A 23,604-nucleotide genomic window follows, 5' to 3' on the forward strand; every position below is an offset into this window, starting at 1 on the left:
TAAAACTTACACTGGTTTGTATCACAAAGCAAAAAATTTCCACTAACTGAAGTGAGACTTATTACATAATAATATCTATTTAACAAGCCAAGCAATTACAAACAAATCCAAATGTAATGAGTCATCAATGAATCTGCAAACCTTGCCTCATAGTTCAACAGTAAATGACATCATGTATGTATACATGTGATGATGATAACTTCAGCAGCTGGACACATCAACACTGACTGTCTCTTCCCCCACCTACACCACGCCACCACCTGGAATAACAAGGCCTGTTTAGTTTATTTACTCAGGCTCGGCTGACTGCACAATCTTGGACTTTTCAGCAACGCCCTGCTTCACTATCACGTAGCTCTCACCTGTCAGCAGCTCAGTCTAACTGCTACTGAGGACCATGTTATTCAATAATAGAAGATGAGATGTTATACCATGAGGACAACGTCTCAGGTGATCGGACTGAGGATGATCAATACACTAGTCCCTGATTTCATCAGGGGGACAACAAAAAGGAAAAAAATTCTTCTGCCTTTTTAAAAAAAAAGGGACAAAACATATAATAATTCATTAGCTGACTAACTTGTCAAACAGCAGTCTCTATAATGTGTTTGAAAGAGGGAACTGGAATTCAGACTTCACGTTTTGTGTTTATAAGACAACCAATCAAAAGGAAGCACGGTGGCTTTAGATGAGGCTGAAACTAGTGGCAGCAAGCATCCATCCTGCTGATGTGCTCTTGAGCAAGACAATAAATTCCTTCTGTTGTTGTAAAATAATAAATGATTCCTTCTTGGTGTCACTATGCCACTGCCGCAGCAAGGAAACACTGTCCATGAAAACAAACATCTACTATCACCACAGCCTGATGAGCCCTCATATTAGGTCTTCTCTCCCTCATCAGTGACAGACACTTAAATCACTCTTTCCAAAGGGATCTCTTTGCAACCAGTATGGACATGGGGGATAATTACACAGACCGATAATTGCTTCAATGCACATACGGGTGTTTGAAGATTATTTCATGACAGACTTGATGAAATGATAACCCATCTTTTAAGTAGGCCAGGCAAAGAGACACATTTCTTCTTAAGGATCAGTAGAGGACAGGCAAACAACCAACTATAAATTATATTTAAGAAGCACACAAAATGGCTGCTCAAAGTCAGCTTTGGACTGAACCCACTTGTACTATAGCATCCACTGACTGCAGCATGCTTGTACACATAAACACAGGCTGATGCCACAACATTTAGAAAAGCCATATGAGACAGAAGAACCCATACTTTACCTTTAGAAAAGGCCTATCCGATAGCACCGGAGTATTTCCAGTCAAGCCCCTCAGGAGAATATCGTAGCCACTAAAGTGATGATGGGCCGACAGCACTCGGCACTAATTCACTACTGAAGGTCAACACGAATATCTCCAAAGGATCCCAGCAACACTAAACGGATAAAACCTACTTTGCCTGGCAGAATGACACAAATATGCTCTGCTGCAGCTGAATAAAACCCCACTGGACTTCACTAGCTACAGTGCATCACCACACATAGACTTCACTATCAGGATAATAAGATCTGAGAATTAGGAGCCTCGGTCTGCTAGTTTTGACCATGGGAGCACGGAGCTACACTAGTGCTGCTCGCCTTTTTCCTTGCTTCTCTCTCTCTCTCTCTCTCTCTCTCTCTCTCTCTCTCTCTCTCTCTCTCTCTCTCTCTCTCTCTCTCTCTCTCTCTCTCTCTCTCTCTCTCTCTCTCTCTCTCTCTCTCTCTCTCTCTCTCTCTCTCTCTCTCTCTCTCTCTCTCTCTCTCTCTCTCTCTCTCTCTCTCTCTCAAAGCTGTAGCTCCTGGCAGCTGCCCACTGTGTAAACACAAACACACACACACACACACACACACACACACACACACACACACACACACACACACACACACACACACACACACACACACACACACACACACACACACACTCGTGTTGGTCTGCAGTCTAGGAAAACTGTAGTAGTAGCTGAGAGCTGCATATTTGGCAGGAGAGACCTATAATTGATATTATGATATAAAAGCTGGCCAGACTGAAAGTAAAGCAAACTGCATAACCTTATATGGCATGAGTTTCTCCTATTAATAGCCAGTGACTACAGTGAACATGGTCAATATTGACTTGGTTTCCAGGACACTGGATAACGCACATTAAGGGTTCCTCACTATTTCTTCATGTCAAGGTATCACAGTCAATTAGAATATATGTTCTTAATTTTGCCAGCTTAGCACCCAAATGCAGTGCACATGTACTTTTCCACACTGGTTTTTCAGCCCATTAAAACATACAACCACAAACATACTGTACATGTGTCAAATGAGTGGGCCTCCCTGATGTGGAGGCCTGTAACTCATTTAGAGACAAAATAAGTAAGTGAGCTCAGGAGGACATGACGAAAAGGTGAAAGAGTTCAAGAGGGAGAGGACAAAAAAAAGAGAGAGCACAAAAGGCAGAATTTGAAAAGAGTGTAAAGGGTGAGAAAGGAAAGCTGACATTGAGAAAATTGGAAGAGGAACCGTGGTGGAATTTAAGGTGTGAGTCATGCTGGTTTTAAGCAAACTTATAAAACCACAGGAGTTAAATATGCACTCTTATTATCCTGATTCTGTGTGTATAAGAGCGAGAGAGAGAGAGAGAGAACAAAACAGAGTGAGAATGTGCATGTTGAAGGAAACAGTGATGGCATCTCGCTGTGCTCCTGAAACTTGTGTTGTATTACTTGTGTATGTGAGCTTGTGAGTAGAAAAATATGTTTCAAGCTTCAACACTAACAATATTAAGTACAATATAAAAAAAGACACAAGTTGCATACATTATATTGCGTTTTCTCCAAGTTAATTCATAATTCAATTGTTTTGAATGACAAGCAAATATAGTTCTGCATGAAAACATCTAAAAATGTGGAAATATTCTGTCGTTACAATTTTTATGATATCTTGTAAGCTGTTAAGTATTGTGCTCATCTTTTGAGGTTAATGCACTTGTTCAACATGCATGTGATGCGATATTAAGAACACTGACACTAAAAATAAACAGCAACTCCAAATTAATGTAAATGTTACACAGAGGAAGGTGCTGGTATTTAAGGGGGAGACATCTTCAGCTTATTATATTGCTAAGATGCAGAAGTGATTCAGCTTTGATCAGTGCGCTAAAAGTGTCCTTGTTCTACAGAATCTGGCCACGGGGCCATTTGTTAAAATTCATGCAGGGCGAACTGTCCTGATGTAAAAACAAGAAAACTGAAAGCTGGAAGACCACTGTAACCTTGTGTTCATAAAACAGCAAGTAAACTGATTTGGGGTACAGATCTTGACCTTATCTAATGTGCAATTCATGTAAAACCTATGTCACAATTAGGTTTAATCAGCTGTAACCTCTGCTAGTTTTACAGCAGCCGTCTAAAACTCGTACTCTAGTTCTTTCATTTCCACAACCACCATTACTAGTATGATCTATCTCCCCATCAGAGGCAATGCTGAAACATAACTTCCTACAAACTACAGGTCCGTTCATGTCTGAATGATTAAGAATTGTTGTGTCACAGTGTCTGGGAAAAGCTCTGCTCATGCCGTACCCCTCCTGTATACCAGAAAATGACAGTGGGTCTTGACAAGAAAAGAAATGATGTCAACTCTCCTTCAACCCTGTCTTCGAGATATTTAGAATATTACTTTACACACTTTAGCTGGTTGGCAGATGTAGGGTTTCAGGTTTAAGCTAATACTATCTCGCTGCCCCAACAGGAATCCTGATACTGCTACACAAAGCAGGTCTTATCAGGCTTCATCATGCATGAACATATCTTAAACAGCTTAATTTAACTTGTTGTTTTTCCTGCTTCTGTGCACGTGTGTTGAGGAAAATTATGATCTGAGTGCTGGTGATGTCACTTTGGTTGTTAGCATCCTGTAATTAGCATTAATTATAATCACATACTGTAAGCCTACACTGGCAGACATAAATCATAAAACATGTCAGGTTCATGGAGTCCGTCTCTTGCTTTTACCACCTGATGATGCCCGACACCACGCCGCACTGTTCTTGGGATTAAAGTTACAAGACAGAGAAAAAACTAAACAAAATCTTTTGAGTGCAACTCTCCGTCTCTTTGATTAAACTTTTGATTAAAAGGTTAACTGTCTGGCCCAGTCAGTAATATGACATTACATGACTAATGAATAGGTTGGCCCCTTCCTGTTCAAAGGGAAATATCCCAGTGACGCATTACTTTACTCAGCAAGTTTTTAAATCACCAACAGTGTTGTCTAGCTCTGCCTTATCTGATCACAACATGCCCAGGATATTGTCTCCTGGTAGATAAGGTCTTTCTCTTTGCAAATCTGTCTCCAGGCAAAGCCAGTAACAAGGCATTGATGTATCATTTAACAAGAAGGCAAGGCGTGACCAAGATGTCTCATTTAATCTATCTCTATCATCATCACATCTCTGTTACTATGCCAACCGTAATGTCATCAGCCCAAACAGGAGGTAAAGTGCAGTCTGTTAAGTATTTGCACAGGTTTGTTTAGGCTCTGTACTCCTGCGTATTAGATTCAAAAAGAAACAATATTTATGAGGTTAAGAAGTGTCAACTTTGAGGTTTAATTTGAGGGCTTTACATCCACATGTGATGAATCATGAAGAAAGTGTTGTGGTATTACATACTGTATTCCCAAGAGGAAAAAGCCCTACATTTCTCACCCAATATGGAAGTCAACATCACCAAAACCCTTGTAGCAGAAAGTTCACACATTCACCTTTAAGTCATTATTTCTTTTGAGCTCCAGGCTGCTGTAGTAAAGCTAAAATAATGGAAAAGATATTACTGTCAAACTAGTTATGGACTATACTGTATACAATGCCGCTGCAGAAAAGGTATGGGCAAAATCTCGTACTTCACACGCAGTTACTGTTGTCATATCCACAAATTCCACAGCATGACTTGGATATGAATGAAATTAGTTGAACATCAGGATATATACTTTTATCCACAAAACTGTTTTGGAGGGACATTTATACAATGTCTACAGCAGGTATACTCTCACCACACAGGAAATTATTTCACCACTGCCGCCATGCCTGTTATTAAAAATGAAAGGTTCATGTTGTATTTTAAACTAGATTAAATCTGAGCAGGCAAGAGGCACTGAAAGGATCCACTCTGTCATCTCTATGAAAATAAAAAGACATGTAACAGTGACTTCAGCTGGAAAAGAAAGAAAAATCACTGTCTTATTTCTTATCCGTCTGTATTTGACTGTCTACGGAAATTTCATCAGCTGCTCTGGTCCATCCATCTTTAATGGTTCACTCTGCTCTGATGTTAAACCAGCAGTCAAAGACAAAGGCCACAGTATGTTTCTTTATTTTAAAAGTATAAAATTTGTTGCGGCTCTTTGTCTGCTCAACTTTTCCTGTCACATTAATACAAACAGACAGTGACACCTGCTGTTAGGAAGGTGTAAGAAAACTGTTCATCTGGAAAACATCATTTAGTGTGGAATATTTCTTTATATAATATCTTTATATATTTATATAAACTACTGAGTAGAAAATAGCAAAGAAAATATGCAGTTTGAATGATCAAAATCCCACATCTACACCTATAAAAGACGGACTGAGAGTGAAGGTCTGAGAGATCAAACTAGACAAAGCATTTTATGTTACTTTACCTCAGTGCATTAGAGTCATACACTACGCTACACTACACTACACTCAGGAGATCTTAACCCTGAAAGGATCAAGTTTATACTTCCTAGCTGAGGTAAAGCATATATAAGCATGATAATCTAATCTTCTCTGTACCACCATTCATTCAAATATTCAAAAGACAAGACAAAGAGATTCACACATTCTCAAACCACACGATTTAGTACCTCAGTTGTGTTTTGAGTTCATTGAAGCGCGGCCTCTTGCTGGGATCATAAGACCAACACTTTGTCATCAAGCTGTAGAGAGTAGGAGGGCACTGAGGGGGCATCGCCAGTCGCTCCCCGTTCTCTATCCTGCCAATGACGTCGTTGTTCTTCACACCCTGGAAAGGCTTGATGCCGTACATTAGAATCTCCCACATACAGACACCTATGGAAAGACAGAAAAACAGCACAAACTCTGTCACTATGAGACAAGCACCAATTGGCTCTGACATGCTGCAAAAACATGAGACTGAAAGGTAAAAGAGAAACACACAGAATAAAAACCTATTGCTACAGCACGAAACATCAGGAGAACACTGACACAGAAATAAAGAAAGGACTTAAACTCACCAAACATCCAGACATCACTGGCTGTGGTAAATCGTCTGAAGTTGATGGATTCTGGAGCCATCCATTTAATGGGCAGTTTACCTTTAGATGCTGAAACACAGGGATCAGGAGCACTGTGTTACACAGATCACTTCAGGTCATATCCTTTGAATAATATTGGCTCTTTTTTCAATATGTTACTTAGATGAGATGGGGGATTGTGTTATATTGGTAAACAGTGTGTATGGAGGTATTACTGTTACCTTTGTAATAAGAGCTATCTTCCATGTATCGCGACAAACCGAAGTCTCCCAGTTTCACACAGTCGACTGTAGACACCAATACGTTGCGTGCTGCAATGTCCCTGCAGACGACAAAACCAGAGTTAGAGCACGTCGTACACACTATTCTTTTAATCTACTTGACTGGACACTTGTCACAGGAGGCAATGATTTATATCTGTCATGTAACCACCACAAAAACAGCATGATATGATAGTTAGTATCCCTAATTCAGTCCTCCAGATCAGTTAGCATGTTTATGAGACTTGACCTCCAAGATCTATGTATTGTTATGGTGCTCTGGCCACTTATATTAAAAAAAACCTAAAACTTGCCTTTATATTTGTTAATGAAACTAATCTATGAATATTCTGGTGTACTGTGGTTTCAGGATACCCTCCTGCATACCTGTGTACAAAGCGTTTGCTCTCCAGATAGGCCAGCGCCGTGCTGAGCTGGTAGGAGTACAGGATGAGAGTGGCCAGATCTAGACTGTACTTCCTCACCTGGAGGAACGACCGTAACTATGGAGAGCAAACAGAAAAAACAACAGAGGGGTGTTATAGGGAGAGAGCAACGGCCATTAAAAACACAAAAAGACACGGGGAGAGAGACAGCAGGAAAAGCAGAAGTAGTAAAGGGAGATTTAATAATGAGTAAGACAAAGAGAAACAGATGGAAAGACTGAGATAGAGCGGTAGGAGGGAGAGGAACAGAGTGTGAAAACTAGAAACCATCTTGTGAAGGGATCACACCAGCTGTGACACATGTTGTCGTGTTGACGTTCCGACCCATGAGTACTCAGTAGTTTTTGCTACATTATTACATAAACATTCAGTACTCATAGGTCAACCACCTCTGTGGTGTCCCCAGGACCACATTTTCACACACAGACTGGTAATAATAGCAGCCACAGTTCCATAGAACAAGCTGTGCCATGGTTACAAAGAACAGGAACTATCTGAGGAGAAATTAATAGTATTATTATTATTATTATTATTATTTAACTTGAGCTGTATATTGCCTGTATATTGACTGTGCTGCTGCCCACAGTGGCTTTGCAGAAAGTATTCAGATTCAAAAATTGCCATTTTTGCCCATCAGTCTCCACTAAATAATTTATAATGACAAAGTAAAAACATGTTTTTAGAAACTTTGGAAAATGTATTGATAATCACAAACTGAAACCTTTCATTTAGAATAGTATTCAGACCCTTGATTCAATACCTTGTAGAGGCCCCTTTGGCAGCAGTAACAGCTTTGAGTCTTCTTGGGTAAGTCTCTACCAGCTTTGCATGCCTGGATTTAGGCAGTTTATCCCATTCTTCCATAAGCCTGTATGATTGAGTTCAAGTAGATGGGTGCAGACCAAGAAGTCACTCTGAAGGGAAGCATTAGTGACTTGAATTTGATTTGGGTATCCAGTGTAGGTCAATGAGTAGCAGAGTGACATGTGCCCTTTTAGACTGATCGAAGACCAGACAGGCAGCCGCATTTTGGACCATGTAAGGAATTCACTGTGCATTGCAGTAGTTAAGGCAAGAATTAACCATTGCCTGGACCAAGAGTTGGGTGGCGTTCTGAGTCAGGTCAGACCTGTTTTTTTCTGATGTTAAACAGTGCAAAGTGGCACAACCAGATGACGGACAACATGGTCAGAGAACTTGGTTGGGGTTAGAGATGAAGAGGTGATTTCGATATTCTAGACACATCCCAAGGATAACTAAAGCAAACAGGATGCGCCTGACCACAATTTGGAAAGAATACTGAATACTTTTCTGAATGAGAGAGTTTTTGATTTTTAATAAATTTGCAAAAATCTCTAAAAGCATGTTTTCAATGTGTCAATATAGGTTATTTAGTGTAGATTAATGGGCAAACACGGCAATTTCATCCATTTTAAGTGAAATCTACAACACATTAAAGTGTGGGTGTGAATACTATCTGAAGCCACTGTACATATGAGATTTGCTGCACTGTGAGTTGAGATTTGCCTTAAAAATGTGCTTATTACGAAAACATATATCACCAAACAATGCAAACAGAAATACAAAATAAACATGATGAACATGTTTTCTCAACCCAGTTAAAATACAATTTATTACTTAATAGGGAACGCTATGAAAATTTTAACTGAAAAAACCAATTAAGATTTTCCTCTGGATTTTGGATGCCATTCATCCAGAGAAAAATGGGATGGAAAACAAAAATGTGCTCCATGTGCAATAGAAAATTTAAATCGTTTAAAAAGTAAACAATTAAAGTAGAGATGGTATTTTTATCATTTAATTTACATCCAGACTTCTGAATTGATCATTTTTAAGAACCCAATTTCACCCCATAAATTAAATTTAAACAACTATTATATAAAAATGTCCCCTAGTTTCCATGTATAGGCTATACAATTATTGCACTGCCATACAAACTACCAGATACTGTACACACAAATCCATATCAGTCTCCTACCTCTCCGAGTGTGCAGAGCTCCATGATGATCCAGACTGGATTTTCTGTGATAACTCCCATCAGCTTCACAATGTGAGGATGGTCAAACTGACGCATGGTCACTGCAGGGAAAGAAGAGGGGAGCAAAGGTCAGATTACAAACAGCTTGCAAGTTTTTTCTTTACTAAAGAAGCCAATCTTCTGCAAACTGATGTAACTATTGTCAGGTGAGGTGACGAATGCACACACATGAGGAACTTACATGCTTCTTGGAGAAACTTTTCCCTGACACTGTCTGATGTTGAGTTCTTACACGTCTTCACTGCCACAGACAGAGCGGGGTTCTCCTGCGAGAAACAGATACACCGAGAAAAACAACATCATCAGCACTGCAACAGAAGCATCTACAGTCAGCATATTCACTGTCTGCTCATAGCTCAATAGAAAGTAAGAAACTCAAAATCAAACTAAGATAATTTAAATTTAAGGTGACCAAATCATTAATGTATAGCTTTCAATGTAGATATATACTAAATATACTTAGAATAGCATATGTTTGTGTTGCACCTATTGAAGTCAAATTATAAGTGTTTTAAGTATACCATAGTTATTGAATGGCAAGCCCATCCCATCATTTTATACCGCTTCAACTATGCTGTATATGTGCAGTTATTGTGACATGAGTTCACATTTGGCCTATTCTTTTCGGTGGGTGTGACATAGAATAAAAACAAAAGGTGTCAGTAGCAGATTTTTTGCCTTAACACAGCAACTATATCCTGATGTTCCTGATGATGTGTGCAGTGTTCCTGATACCCCGAGCCACAAACAAAATCAGACCCTGTCACACACTTGATTTATGTAGCCAAAGAATGCCAGCAGCATTCTCCATGCATAAAGTAAGAAAAATAGTTTTACAGTGTGTGAGTGAGAGAAAGAGAACGAGAGACTACAAACCGGGCTGATGTAGACTCCTTGGTGGACATCTCCAAACTGACCCTCCCCTATGCAGCGTCCCAACTCAATACGATCCCGCTGAATCTCATAGTCCCGGGCTAGATACACAATAAACACGGACATGAATGCACACGGATACAGACGCACAAATGAGGACAAACAGAGTAGACCTTCAGATCAAACACACATCAATGCCAACACATACACTTTTTAGTCAGGCCTTGCATTGACCAAGCTTGTCAGAGTGCTTTACAGGTTTTAAAACAATTTTACCAGCAAATTTATTTGATTGTGACATAGTTACTGTTTTTAAGGAGATGCAAACATTGGAAACATTTCATTTGTGCAATATTTTGTGATGCCATCTTTTCTAGGGGGTTATTTAAAACAGAACAACTAATTAAAAAAATATCCTGAATTTCTGGATGAATAAAATTAATCCACCTTCCTACTCTGACAAGCTTGGCTTTATAGCAACCAGCATAGCTCAATGTCAACAGCATGCAACAACAGCATCAGCAAACCACAGCCAGACATGCCATGTAACACAGACAACAGCCAGTAACACTCAATATAGATATGAACATGAATTTCTATGTTACTTCAAATGTAATATGGATAAAGTCAGGTTTGTTGTATAGTGAAACATATCTGGCAGGGATTTAAATCTCACAGGATGATATAGGACCAGTTTAAGAATATCTTGGTCCAAAAGGAATCCGTGCCTGTTACTATAGTCAGTCAATTTTCATCGGTACTTTGTGCAAGTGAGGCCAGTTGTAAGAAAACAGGAATCAAAAGGTCTGTGAGATGTTGGCTGTTGAGAGGCTGGTGGTTTGCTCTGCCCGAAAGGTATGACACTGTTGACCTGACTTTGTCCATGTAATCAGCACATGGATATAGCACACATGAAGCTATACATGTCAGTTTACATTTGACAAGACTCTCTCTCGACTTCTTCTCTTTTATGATGATCACTGTTGTAAAATGTCCCGTACATGAGCGAGTTTTAGAGGCAGTGACGCAAGGAACAAGATGCCTGGGACTAAATGTGGAAATGGACTACAAACATACAGTAACAAAAATAAAAATGTAAAGTAGGCCATAGTTAATGACCTTGTGCTTTGCCTCTAAATGTCGCCCATGTAACCTGATATTTAAAAAGTCAAGTGTTATAGTTAAACAATGGAGTGGGACCACTACCCTGTCTGTTAGTGGTTTGTGTCTAAAATGATACAATGTGTGTGTGTGTATATATCTATTGCTCACAATAGCAGCATGCACTGAGTAAACTTTCCTAGTTAAATGATATTTAAAAAATGATTTTGAACTCTTGCCATGTTGTTGTTACCCTGAGCAGTAAATGGGTTTCAACAGCTGTGGGTTGCTTGTGTTATTATTGATTTTCTTTTGAAAAATGTATCTGATTTCCATCATTTTTTCCCTTAAACATTTAATATACACAACAAGATCGATGTCCAACAACTGGGACTCCTGGAGTTCTGAAGTTACCACCAGTTTAGCCGAAAACTGACAGCACATCAAACATCAACAGAGGGGGGGTCAAATCAACAGGGTACAGATACAGTAATAAATTCTGAATTTTTATTTTACAGTTGCAAGCAAAAGTAAAAAAAAAAAAAAAAAGGATCACAACAACCACCAAATCAAGAGCCATCACAAAACAACCATTCTAATGTTACGTTCCAATCTTTACCTTGATCTAGTCCATAGTATTCTGGGAAAACGGGTTAGTGATAGGAGACAGAAATAACTAGCTGTGAGTACAGAGAGCCATACTTTATTAGTTATGACAATGTTACTTGTGGGTGTGACAGTGATGCAGTGGTGTTAAGTCAGAGGTGCTGCACACCAGTTTAGGTAAAGTGTTCCTGAACTATGAAATAACTTGCTCTATAATATTTAAAGCCTTTTGGTCTGTTTAGTTTGAAGAAGGTTAATTTTTGTTGTGTATACACAAAGACCAAACAAAGCAACAAACACACACACCACTGGTGACCACTAGCTAATGTAAACAGTTTATAAAAGCAGTGTTTTAAAATGCAAACACAGCTTCAACACTAAATGCACCCATCTTATTGCTTGGCAACCTGCTACTTAACAAAACCACAACAGACACTGAAACTGCTCAGTCTAGACATCAACAGCTGAATGTGACCTTCTCTGGCTTATGAGCTGTATTGATCTGACTGTATCATTTTTAACCAAATCCTTTACAAATCTGTCATGTTTAACAAAGTAGTAAACAGCATGGTTTTTGGTTATTTATAGTGTGAACATCTAACACGCTCTGTCTGCTGTTTGACTCACTTGTTCTCTCTGTTTGCGTTTGTGTGTTTACACCTGGGAATCCACACGAATAAAGTGAAAGCTATAATTTATGAATGGCCAAAAAGCAAAGCCATGTTGGAATTTGGTTGCATGGACCAACATGTGCTTATGATACACAGGCAGCATCTTGAGGCAGTTTAAATGGGAGTTTGTTTTTTTTCCCCCACTATGTGATTCACCTTGACTTTATCCCAGCTGTTTTTTCCATTCTAGGTGAAGGTGATATCACCCAACTTCATTGCCTCTAAATGTTGCCTATGGGGTATCATCCACTGAGCGTTACAGTCTTAAACCTGGTGAACAGGCACTACTCAGCAGCAGGAGCAGCACAGCAGGCCCTCAGATTTACTCAAATCTCATTTTTAAAGGTAATAATGCAGAGGGATGTTTATCAGAAACAGCCCCAAGATATTCTAAGGCCAGAGAAACCTCTACACTGATGCCTAAAACCGAAACAATAACACATTGTCAAATTGAACACTCATCATATAACAGTGATGAGTGGGACTAGGAGTCTTCTGAGAACTGTAACATAAACATTGTGCCAAGATGACATGTCAATGCAGCCTGAGGAAATTGTGATTCTCTTTAAATCTTGTGACAACTAACAAAAGCAAATATAGCTTGCCGGCCTAAAAATATACAAATAGTAGAACGTGGTTAAAGTGGCTTCCCCTTTTATATAACATTCTGACACGCCGCCATGGAAAATGTAGATTCATTCAAACATCAGCCATCCTGTTAACCACCCATGTAAAAAGAGTTCAGTTCACAGCTGAAGTCTCAGGACATTTATAATTAGACCCAATATATCATTAAATCCACCTGTACAGTGGAGAGTGGTGTATTTTTAAGAAACTTTATTTCACTGCTCTGCTATACAATAATGCTGATCCAGTTTTATGTGCTCCAAAGGTGAAACATTTCTAAATAAAGCACTAAATGCTCCATCTGAATTTGTGGATAAGTGAACTTCTTCAGCTTTAAATTGATGTCAGAAGGAAAACAATGATTTAACAAGACCTAGTATCTATTATCTGCTTTTGGGACAGAATCAATAGCCCTCCCACACATCAGTCAAATACTTTAAAAATTGAGTTGAATTCTGATACAGAGCATGAGTGCCCTCACCCTGATCTAAACCCAACTTAACTTCAAGTTCACAAACAGATACAAACAAATCATGCCTCCTAAAGGCCTTTAATCCTCCCTCCCTCCAACCTTTACACCTTAAACACCACAAACAAATTCTCACATGTGCACACAGTATGCTATACGATGACAAACTAAAGTCTGAACACCTGTCACTTTGTTTCTCCACTTGTCACATAAGCAGCCTGCAATGTGTGTGTGCATTTGTGTGTCCACTTACTTGAAGGCATGGTGTAGGTGTCCTCCTCATCTATGATCTCAGCATAGTCGTCCGTTTCTGCAGAGCCAGAGCGAGGTGAGGAGGGAAAAAAAAAAGTTCCAAGAAACATTAATTCTCGAAAAACTTCAAATCTAAAACTTCCCTTTGACACAACAAGCAGAGACCCCTGGACAGTGTTCACATTACAACATGAAGGCTATCTTCCTTGACACAATACAAAGTAGAAGTTCTTTTACCAACACAAAACGATTTGTATCACCAAGATTTATATCTACAATTATATCCACCACCACAAGCATTGCAACTCATGAAGCTCAGTGAACACATCTTCACAGACTAAACACAAGGACTGAAAGCGCCAAAAGTAACAGAAAGACACCATCATCAGACAGAAGTACCTTTCCAAAAGACTGTCACCATACCCGACTCCAAACACATGCACAACAATTAAAATGTTCGTGTACTACTCAACAGCTTCACACAAGCAATGAGACAACAGAGCACAATAGAGCGGGAAAGAGAAAGAGACACCGACATGAGGAAAGGGGAGGGATGGAAAGTTCATTCTTTCCACAGAAACAAGTTGAAGAAAAACAGGTTGAGTCATGGATAAGGCAGAAACCGACAAGGGGAGATACTTTACACACATACAGTACACTAAATGTGGACACAGAGCAGGGATTCCTTTGTGTTACTAATTTAGGAGGGTTAATAGAAAGAATGTTGTTTACCATCGCCACTAGTGTGACCTGCAGGGACCACATGCAGCAGGAGGGAGAAAAGGGAGAGATGCATTAGTTTTACTGCTATAAGCCAGACAAATAAAGCCAAAGATATTATCTAATGTCTTCAAGGTCATTTTCATTTAATTCTGTCTAACTGTGAGTTTGTCAGAGGTCAGCAGACAGTCAGGGCAGAGACAGAGTGACAGTGACTAAAGCTCTCCGTGGGGACATCTGGCGAGACAAGGACTCTTCACTGCACACACAGATGAGGCTTTATATGGGAAACAGGGTACGCACACATATCTATGAACCCTTTATCTAACTCTTCGCAGTTGCTGTCATTCATGACATTTAGCACAGCAGACAGAGAGGCAAACTGACAGGGGAGAAAGAGACCAACAGGAAAGTAGAAAGCCAGACAGGGGCTCATACCTGAGACACAAACAGCTCGGGTCCGTACTCCGTCCATCCGTTTCTCCATCCGCTTTTCATGATTTGAAACTCTGCACCGGAGATGAGAAAATGATTTTTGGGATTTGGTTCACATCTGAGCCAATGTACTCTGAATGAGCTTCCAGTTGCAGCTATGAAGATAGTAGTGGAGCCAGAGTAATGAAGGATCCTCCCACATCCTGTCATGTGTGCTGCTTTCCTTTTTTTTTTTTTTTTTTTTTTGTAATGAACATGACATTTACTATAAGGGCAATTCAAAGACTAAAACTGTATCATTTTAGCATTAACAGTCCCATTAAAATAATAAATTCTGAAGTGCAGAACAAAATGAGTGATGGCACTAAATGAAAACTACAAAAGACAAGAAACAAGGTTGCACTGGTAAAAGGGAGGGGGCTTCTCATGGATCACTGGAACTTTGATTGCACCCCCTTCACCCCCATTTGTGTGCACAAGCACAAAAATAATGTACCCAAAATAAAAAGTTTACTGTTCTTGAACTCTTTTGATCACAGTCACAAGCCTGGTCTCCTTTGAAAGGTATATTTTACAACCCAAAAGTCAGTATGACTAAAAGACAAACTGAACTGACATTACAGAGAGAAAACATGGGAGATATTTAAGGTTGTTTTTTTTTTTTTTACTTGGTCTATTTTTGGTATAAAAAAAGGCAAAATTAGGCCTGCAGTGGTACATTATGTGGGGAAAACACTTTGAAGCCAAAACCACAAGACTGAACCAATTATGTGTCAACAGCTGTTGCAGTAATATGGGGATCCTAAACTGCTTTGCACATATATAATTAAACCTAGAGCTTTCAAAAAATGTATAATTTGTCAAGGTTTTGTGAATATCAACTCCAGTACAAATCAAAACACAGTAATGCTACAGAATACACTCTCCCACAGCTTTAATGTCTCAGAGGAAAATGACACCTTGTTTTTACTTGATAAAGTGCACAATTAGTGTAAATACAGTCAGCTGACTTACTTGGGTATAGAAGGCAGAGCTCTGTCCCCCTCTGCAGAGACAAAATGAACACATGAATTAAAGCATAGACCAGACTTCACGTTCGAGCTTAAACGTCACTGTAACCATTTCTTTGCTGCTATAGTTATTTTTAGAAGACTAACCAAACACAGACTGATGATTCAAAGTGACAAGTATAAAGCCTCACCAGCCACAATCAGACTTGACTACTGTTTGAAAGATGGCTGACTGCAATTTCAGCCCTGTGTACTATTTATAGTAAAAGGTAAAACATGTTGGGGATTTTTCTTTCTTTTCTTCAAGTTTCCATTTGAATAAGATAAAGAAATTCCAATAATACCACACAGCTGTCCCAGTAAAGCAAGATCCCATGATATCATGATGAATTTGGGTGCACAGCAAGCAGAAAATACATCTATGAGGATCCATGTCCTACCTTTGTGGACTCTGACGATGAAGGAGTGAGTAGCTGAGGAGACGAGCCGACAGTAACCGTCAATCAAGTCAGCCATGTTTTCTGCTGTAGTCAGCGATGCCGTGGTGACTGTGAGAGGCTACACACACACACACACACACACACACACACACACACACACGGATTAGTGTAAGACTGGGACAGAGAGTTGCTTCACAGTGGCACAATGAGAGCTTTATTAGTGATGAACGTCTTCTACCAATGCACATATACACACACAAAAACCTACACAGATACTCTAGCACTGATGCACACATGCTTTTCCACTAGTGCTGAGCCTGCTGCAAACACAAACCTGCTCTTGACAGACACACTCATGCTGACACTCAAGTGCATATGGCAACACACCCCTTCACCCTCCCATGCACCGCTTCCCTCTTTCCCTACACGTCTTCACGTTTTTTCCTTCAGATTTTGTGATATTACCACTTTGGATACAACGTTTAACAAGCAGAGGCTGTATCATATTAGTTACACATGAAGATTATTTTGCTGTTTCACAATTGGATGAAAGCAAACAGTGCTGCTGGGTTTTGGGTGATAATATTAAGTTGTGGCTTAAAACACCTCAACGGTTCTTTACATTTTGTGATTAAATTCAAATACAACTGAATGTATTACTCCAAACTTAATATCCAAACTCCAGACAATAAGTAATGTTTAACAAATAACCACCATACAATGGAAAAGCCAATGAACTAGTATACAAGATGTATGGGTGTGTGTTTTTACCTCTGGAGCTCCTGCTACGTTGAGCTGCAGCATGCCTTTCCTGTCCTTCTCTTCCAGAGCAGAGTACTGGATAGACTGAACCTGGTTAAAGTTAGCTAAGTGTGTAGGCTGCAGGGACAAAGACAGACACAACAAAATATCAAAAATCACGTATTACATATGGTATATGTTGGTGATATTTGTTCAGCTGAGAGGAAATGATCTTTAAGGCATTAAGGCATTTTTTTTCACTTGTATTAGTTACTCACATATTTTCATTTTCACATAAAACAATGCCAACCACAGTAATCACAGTCTTTAAACACTGTCTTTAATGTGTTTATAAAGGCCATACAGGACAGGAGAAGATCCGTCTCATTTTCATTGACATTTTGACAGTCTATCTTAATTAAGGTGGAATTTAATAACTCAATCTAAGCACTGGAGTTATGGGTGTGCAGCTGTTTCCTGTATTTTGGGTAGTTACCGTAGCAAGCAATTTTCATAATGATGTCTGGCTTTTTTAGCCCATACTGTCTGTTTTGTTAATAAAACTACCAGTTTACTTATTTATAAGCTCTTCTTTACTTCCTATCTTTTATCACTTTCTGCACTGAGAAGAGCTGCATTAAATTTCATTATACATGTACAATGACAAAAAACAGATTCTATTCTATTCTATTTTATTCTATTCAGTTCACTGGCAGTTCAAGACACATTTCAGCATAGACAGCTGAGGAGACAAGAGAAAACCTGTTTATCAAAGAGGCCAGATGAGCCAGCAGAGGGCAGTATGGGTGATTGCCACTCTGCCCTTCCAGTTGTTTTTAATAAAAACACACAGTATACAGTTATGTTGAAGGGATTAAGCAATGTCTTTTTAAGTAGCAAGCATATTTTGAAATGGTTACACATCTACAGAATGAGAGAAGTTAGATCTTCCAAGATGAGTTCTGTGTGTGTATGTGTGTGTGTTTATAAGTGTGTGTGTATGTATGTGTGTTTATAAGTGTGTGTGTGTGTGTGTGTGTGTGTGTGTGTGTGTGTGTGTGTGTGTGTGTGTGTGTGTATTCACCGTTGAGCCTTTATCTGTGAGGTAGCTGATTCCCTCCTCTGGTCCGATAGCTAACTCTACTGATATTACCCAACTAGACTGCAGAGAGAAAGACAGCGGAAGAAACAGTATTAAAATAGATGTCATATTTCATCACATCATCTGCTTTATTAACTTAACAAAACTTATTAGCATAAAAAGTGATATCATAATAAATATCATATCTAAATGCTGTCATCTATTTTCACTGCTTTTGACATCAAATGCTCGCTAGGACAGAGGATTGTGTAGATGCAGTAGATGACAATGATAATACATCGCGGTAGAGAATATTATTATTAAAACCACATAGTGCCACTTGAGCATGAATGCAGAACAAATGCAAAAACTGCATTTGCAAACCTTTCCTTGTATTGTTCTGTCAAGCCATTTAAATTAAAGATGAAACTCCACTCTGCATGTTTTCTACCCTGTGCATGCTAAACTGGCTCCAACCTCCCACCCCCAAGACTGCCCTAACTGAAAATGCATGAATGAACTTCTTTCTATTCATCTTTACATGCTACATTATCTCTGTGAGTTAAGTGTCACCCTACCCCTAAAGCACATTTGAAGCACTCCTTGTCAAAGCGGTAGATGGGGGAGAGTATCTCAAAGAACTTGTGGATGCTCTGCTCGTCGTTGAGGTTAGCAAACTGTTTAAAGGTCTGCTGGATCTGCTTACGAAGAGTCTTTGCCTGACAGAGAGTGGAGAGAAGGAAGAAAGCGTTAAGTCTTTCTGGGAGAAAGTTGGTTCAGAGCCAAGAAATGCCCAACAGAGAACTGACAGGGTGAGTGACAACAGGAGGTTTAACTTAATTCCAGACAATCAGATAATCAGACATTTAGCCAGAGATCCAGTCAGTCATCAAGTTGGTCTCCCTGCCAGTCGGCCGGTCAAATAGCTACTGGCTCATCCAGCTGACTAAGCAGGACTAAGATTCCCAAAGAAATTTCTGCCACTTTTTTTATCAGTCACTGGAGCTTAAAATGGAAGACACTGGTCAGATGGAGAGGTGAAAATCACTGACTGTTTCTTCATTAAAAGTGGTTTGACCTCACCTTGAGGGAGTCCAGCAGGCTTTTGGGGAAGAATCTTCTCAAACCAACATCTTTCCTATAAAGACAAACAACATCACAACATTTATCTTTTATCTTTGAGTAGCTGTTTAGTTAAGTTTAACTTCACACAATTTGTTGAAAATTCATTACATTTAAATTAATATGATTTACAGTTTGGACCAAATAAAATCAATCTTACTCTAGTAGTTCATAGTTGGATTTCTTATCCAGGGCATTGCCTGGCATCTCTCTGAAGAACCTCCTGTATAATTCACAGAGAGAAAATATAAACAGGATTTAATGGGAATAATTCAAATGTTTAGTTCAGACATTCTGCAAAATCTTCAACATCTCTGACTAACAGCCAAAAAGCTGTCTGAGCAAATGGATTAATTTAGCAGATTTTGGTCATTTTATTGTTTGTGCGTTTCTTACCTAATTTCCAAACAGCCCAGTTTCAAAGCAACATCTTGATCCACCTGATCAGCTATGTGTTGCATGTAATCACTCTTTACCTGCAGAAACACAGTGTAGCAGCCCAACATTTTATAACAACACTGCTGTAAAGATATAATTTACTGAAAGTTAAATTCATTAAATGTAAAATGTTTAGTCTTGTGTAAATGTCAGGGCAGAGTGAAGAGTAGCAGTTAGGTATCTTTTTATGCATCTGTTTCAAGGTGTGCCTGCATTGATAGACGTATAAGTGATGGAGGAAGCGACACAGCAGGTGATATACAGAACAGAAAGGTTCAATTTTTTATTTTTTTATTTAGTGTATTTCTCAAGGAGGATGAATATCTATCTCCTCTTTTTCTCCTGTGTTTTCTCACCTGGTGATAGAGGTAGTTGAGAGAGGGTTTGTCTTCAGAGAAATGGCTGAGGTAACCTTTAGGAAGGTACCGCATCCGCAACTCATACCTGAGGATGACAGAGACAGTTTGGATGAATAACAGTACTCACTTACACGCACGCGCACATCTACACATACACAAGTGCGCATAATGAAATAACCTGCAGCATCCAAATTCAATGCCCATCTGAGGCATAAAGACAGAAGGAGCGTGCTTACTCATACATACAGCTGACGCATACACAGACCTTGGTGCATATTAAAGCCCACACTCTGGCACTGTTTGAAGTATAGAAGAAATAAAAGACACGACAATCTCAACTGTCAAAAAAAGATTTTTTTTTTTTAAAGTTAAAAACTAGGATGTGTTGGTCTGAACAATCTGGGTCATTATTTATAAAGTGACATTATTTATAAAGTGACAATAATAAAACGTCACTTTATAAAGTGACATTTTATTATTTACTGAATAACAAAACGTCATTAATTTCAGAGCACTTTCCTACAGACAATAACCTGCTGCCTCTTATGCAGAAGTTTGCTGTTTCACAGTGACAGTAAATGGTAAAGAAAATCATTACAGTTGTTCCTGATCAGATCAGATCTATTTCAGACATAATGTATAAATATCTGATACATATTGTATATCATCAAAAAGGAGTTATGCTTTGTGTGATGACACAGCTGCAAACACAAATTTTCCTTATTGAACAAAATGTCTCTTGCTCTGCCTTCACACAGAGGTTAAAGCATGTGTCAGCGACAGAGGAGCATCCGTGGATCTGGCAGATTCTGCGTCTTGCTCAAAGTCACTTCAGCGGGATGGCTGGCTGCCAACACAGGGGCTTAAAGTTGAAAGATTCCCTTTCTACTCACTATGTTACTGTCTGGTGGCACATTGAGACGTGGTTTCATATTTTGCTGAGAGTGAACTAACTGAACGTGATAACCTCGTAATACCATAAAGCATAATGCGATTCTGTGCTGTTACACTTGCCAGTTAGCTGTGTCACAGAAGTATCCAGATGAGCCATAATTGTTTATAGTAACATATTATTTTATAGCTGACATATTGCAGTGACTACAGCTGAGAGAAATGGGTCAGGAGAGTAGTGAGCTCCGAGCTGCTGTAATGCTACAGGCCTGTAGTTAGATAACAAAGGAAATCAAGGTTGAGGACAATATGAATAAAACATCCCTGATCTATAATGAATGAACCAAAAAGAGTGTGAGAAGAGAGGAAGTGGTGCACGTTTGAGAGAAAATAGAGAACTGGATAAGAGGAGAAAGAAAACATAGATGCAAGGGATGAGAGAAAGGACGACGGAGAGAAAGATCAAAGTGAAAAGGAGTGACTGCGAGTGCACGAGACAGAATGGAAAGCATGCGAGGGGGTGAGAAAGGAGTGAGATAGAGTCAGTCCATCCCCTGGGCTACTGCTGCTGTTCTAACAATAGCTTGGCAGAAACAGAAGCTCCTGTGGGCTTGCAGCTCCACCGCCCTCCGAGGGAGAGCTGCAACAACTGGCAGTGCTGCTCTGCTGCATGCTCATGGTGTGAACAACTGGTTCACTTTGAATTCATTTCAATTTTAATGACTTTGGGTGTAACACATCGACTGCAGGACAATGGACTGAATTGTAAGGAGAGCTGTTAACAATATAAACTAGGTATGGCCTAGTGCCAGCACAGTTTGACTGTACATTGAAAACGGAAAGAGCTACTTTCAAATCACGAGCAGCACAGGGAACCAATGAATATTCTTTTCTGTAGAACATTAGGCAAATACCTCAAATAAATGTGTTGAATGAGGCTTTGCAAATCATGACTTAATAATAGGCAACAAATAATACCAGCAAGAACTACTCATTGCATGCTGGGTCATGTGCTTGTGCAATGAAGTCAACTTGACCAGATTAATTTAGGTAAATGCCATAAACCCTTTAATCATTCTGCCGATTACTGCCTCTTTATTCACAAGATATGGATGAAAAAGGAAACATATTATAAATCTCAACAAAATCAAGACAGGGGTCGTGGTAAAAGGGGGCAACTCAATATTAAATACTTGGTTGTAATATTTTTTACTGCTTGTATGCAGTTTACTTCAGGTCTTTGACTTTGCTTTATTGAACGTATAAAATGATTTCATTGGGACCATATGTTATGTAGCTGTAGCTTGTACGATAGGCTTAATAAAATACTATTGGTTGGCAGGTTTGTAGCTTAAACAAGTGTAGGTTCTGTACAGTCCCATAGAGCATTTGTAAAGATGACACGTTCATTATAACTATCTGCCTCTTGTTCTCCTCTGAGGAGGAAGGAGCCCACCTGATAACCTAGAAGTATCAACCCACAGACAGAGGCATTATCAACCACACTTGTACTGATGGTCTTTTAGGGAATGCAACATCCAGACCTGCTCACTGATCTGAGCACACTCTCTATGCACACGTAAACACTCCTCGCAAGACAAGGGAAGAAATGGGGCGTGGGAGCAGACAGTGAGTGTACAACATTGAATTCAGTTCTACCTCCACTCCTCCTGGGGGTGCTGTTTCTCATATTTCTCCCTGACGTGAGACACGCCCAAATCAGGGTGTAACCAATGGAGAGCATCCGAGTGCAGATGGGTGAGACGGAGGCCCAGAGAGGACACACAGCGCAATTTATGAATCTCTGCTATCTTCTGAATGACGCCCTGTTGAAGCAACGGTGAATTAAGGAGAAAGTGAGAGGCAAGGAAATAACGACAATGGAGGCACAGAGAGGTAAGGAATGTTTGTGCGTCTTACCCTGACATCTGTAGCATCTCCATGCCTAATATTACTAGCCCAGGTACATGGTTCGCTATTTGTCTCAAAGTAATGGAAGATCTTGAGAACCCGGTCCATGGAGCCTGGGGGCCGCTCCAGGCCTCCAGCAGAGCTGCCGGTACCAGCACCAGGACCACCAGGTATCCCGGACCGGGATTTAACCCCACAACCCCCCGCTGCGGAGTGATTAAGGTTGGGCTCCAAGTAGGAAGAAGACGCCATGCCTGACTCAAATGCTCCTGCTTGGGCTAACTGGCTGTCATATTCTGAAAAAGAGGGAGAGATAAACAGAACACACAGGTCAAAACATGACTTCATAGTTGAGTAGTAGTTTGTAAAGGGGGCATTACACAGAAAAGATGAGGTAGCAAATTGTTAACACAAGTCTGACAGCTGAAACACTAAAACAGCCACTCACACAGCCTCTCAGTCTCCATCTGCCTGTCAATCATACTGCACTTTACACATTTGTTATGACACAAAACAGGTTACATTAATAACCATAAAGATGTAAAAGAGAGCTCATGCTCAACAAATCCAGGTGGAGAAGAGATAATAAGATTGTGACAACACAGCAACACTCAGACAACAAATAACTGTCATAAGAGAGCAGGGAAACATGCACACTTGCATATACTGCATGCTAATAACTGAGCTCGTGTGATGGGGAGGGGTTAGCCAGTCAGTCGGTCAGTAAATGAGTCAATATAAATCAGCAAAATACTGATGCAA

General features: G+C 39.7%; 1 protein-coding gene across 16 annotated transcripts in view; it reads right to left on the reverse strand.

Annotated features, from left to right (window-relative positions):
* The window catches only part of LOC139612648 (focal adhesion kinase 1-like), a 63,106-nt gene that overhangs the window by 20,430 nt on the left and 19,072 nt on the right, over positions 1-23,604 (reverse strand). For 8 of the 16 annotated variants that reach the window (XM_071468429.1, XM_071468432.1, XM_071468428.1 and 5 more), the window contains 22 exons: positions 22,852-23,138; positions 22,591-22,757; positions 20,038-20,125; positions 19,640-19,719; positions 19,404-19,466; positions 19,205-19,259; positions 18,700-18,840; positions 18,125-18,202; positions 17,071-17,178; positions 16,300-16,417; positions 15,864-15,894; positions 14,853-14,923; positions 14,427-14,444; positions 13,696-13,752; positions 11,689-11,709; positions 9,972-10,069; positions 9,277-9,361; positions 9,036-9,136; positions 6,978-7,093; positions 6,552-6,652; positions 6,310-6,399; positions 5,920-6,124 (listed from right to left, as the gene is read on the reverse strand). In XM_071468429.1, coding sequence (XP_071324530.1) covers positions 5,920-6,124; positions 6,310-6,399; positions 6,552-6,652; positions 6,978-7,093; positions 9,036-9,136; positions 9,277-9,361; positions 9,972-10,069; positions 11,689-11,709; positions 13,696-13,752; positions 14,427-14,444; positions 14,853-14,923; positions 15,864-15,894; positions 16,300-16,417; positions 17,071-17,178; positions 18,125-18,202; positions 18,700-18,840; positions 19,205-19,259; positions 19,404-19,466; positions 19,640-19,719; positions 20,038-20,125; positions 22,591-22,757; positions 22,852-23,094 — 2,135 coding nt within the window. In that variant the 5' untranslated portion in view covers positions 23,095-23,138. Of the gene's footprint in view, positions 1-1,288; positions 1,629-5,919; positions 6,125-6,309; positions 6,400-6,551; positions 6,653-6,977; positions 7,094-9,035; positions 9,137-9,276; positions 9,362-9,971; positions 10,070-11,688; positions 11,710-13,695; positions 13,753-14,426; positions 14,445-14,852; positions 14,924-15,863; positions 15,895-16,299; positions 16,418-17,070; positions 17,179-18,124; positions 18,203-18,699; positions 18,841-19,204; positions 19,260-19,403; positions 19,467-19,639; positions 19,720-20,037; positions 20,126-22,590; positions 22,758-22,851; positions 23,139-23,604 lie in introns of those variants that run through there. The other 8 variants (XM_071468439.1, XM_071468431.1, XM_071468425.1 and 5 more) reach the window with 4 other exon arrangements.

Source organism: Trachinotus anak, unplaced genomic scaffold (genome assembly GCF_046630095.1).
Source record: "Trachinotus anak isolate AG129_WGS33_773 ecotype Australia unplaced genomic scaffold, CSIRO_AGI_Tana_v1 ptg000032l, whole genome shotgun sequence".
Taxonomy (NCBI): domain Eukaryota; kingdom Metazoa; phylum Chordata; class Actinopteri; order Carangiformes; family Carangidae; genus Trachinotus; species Trachinotus anak.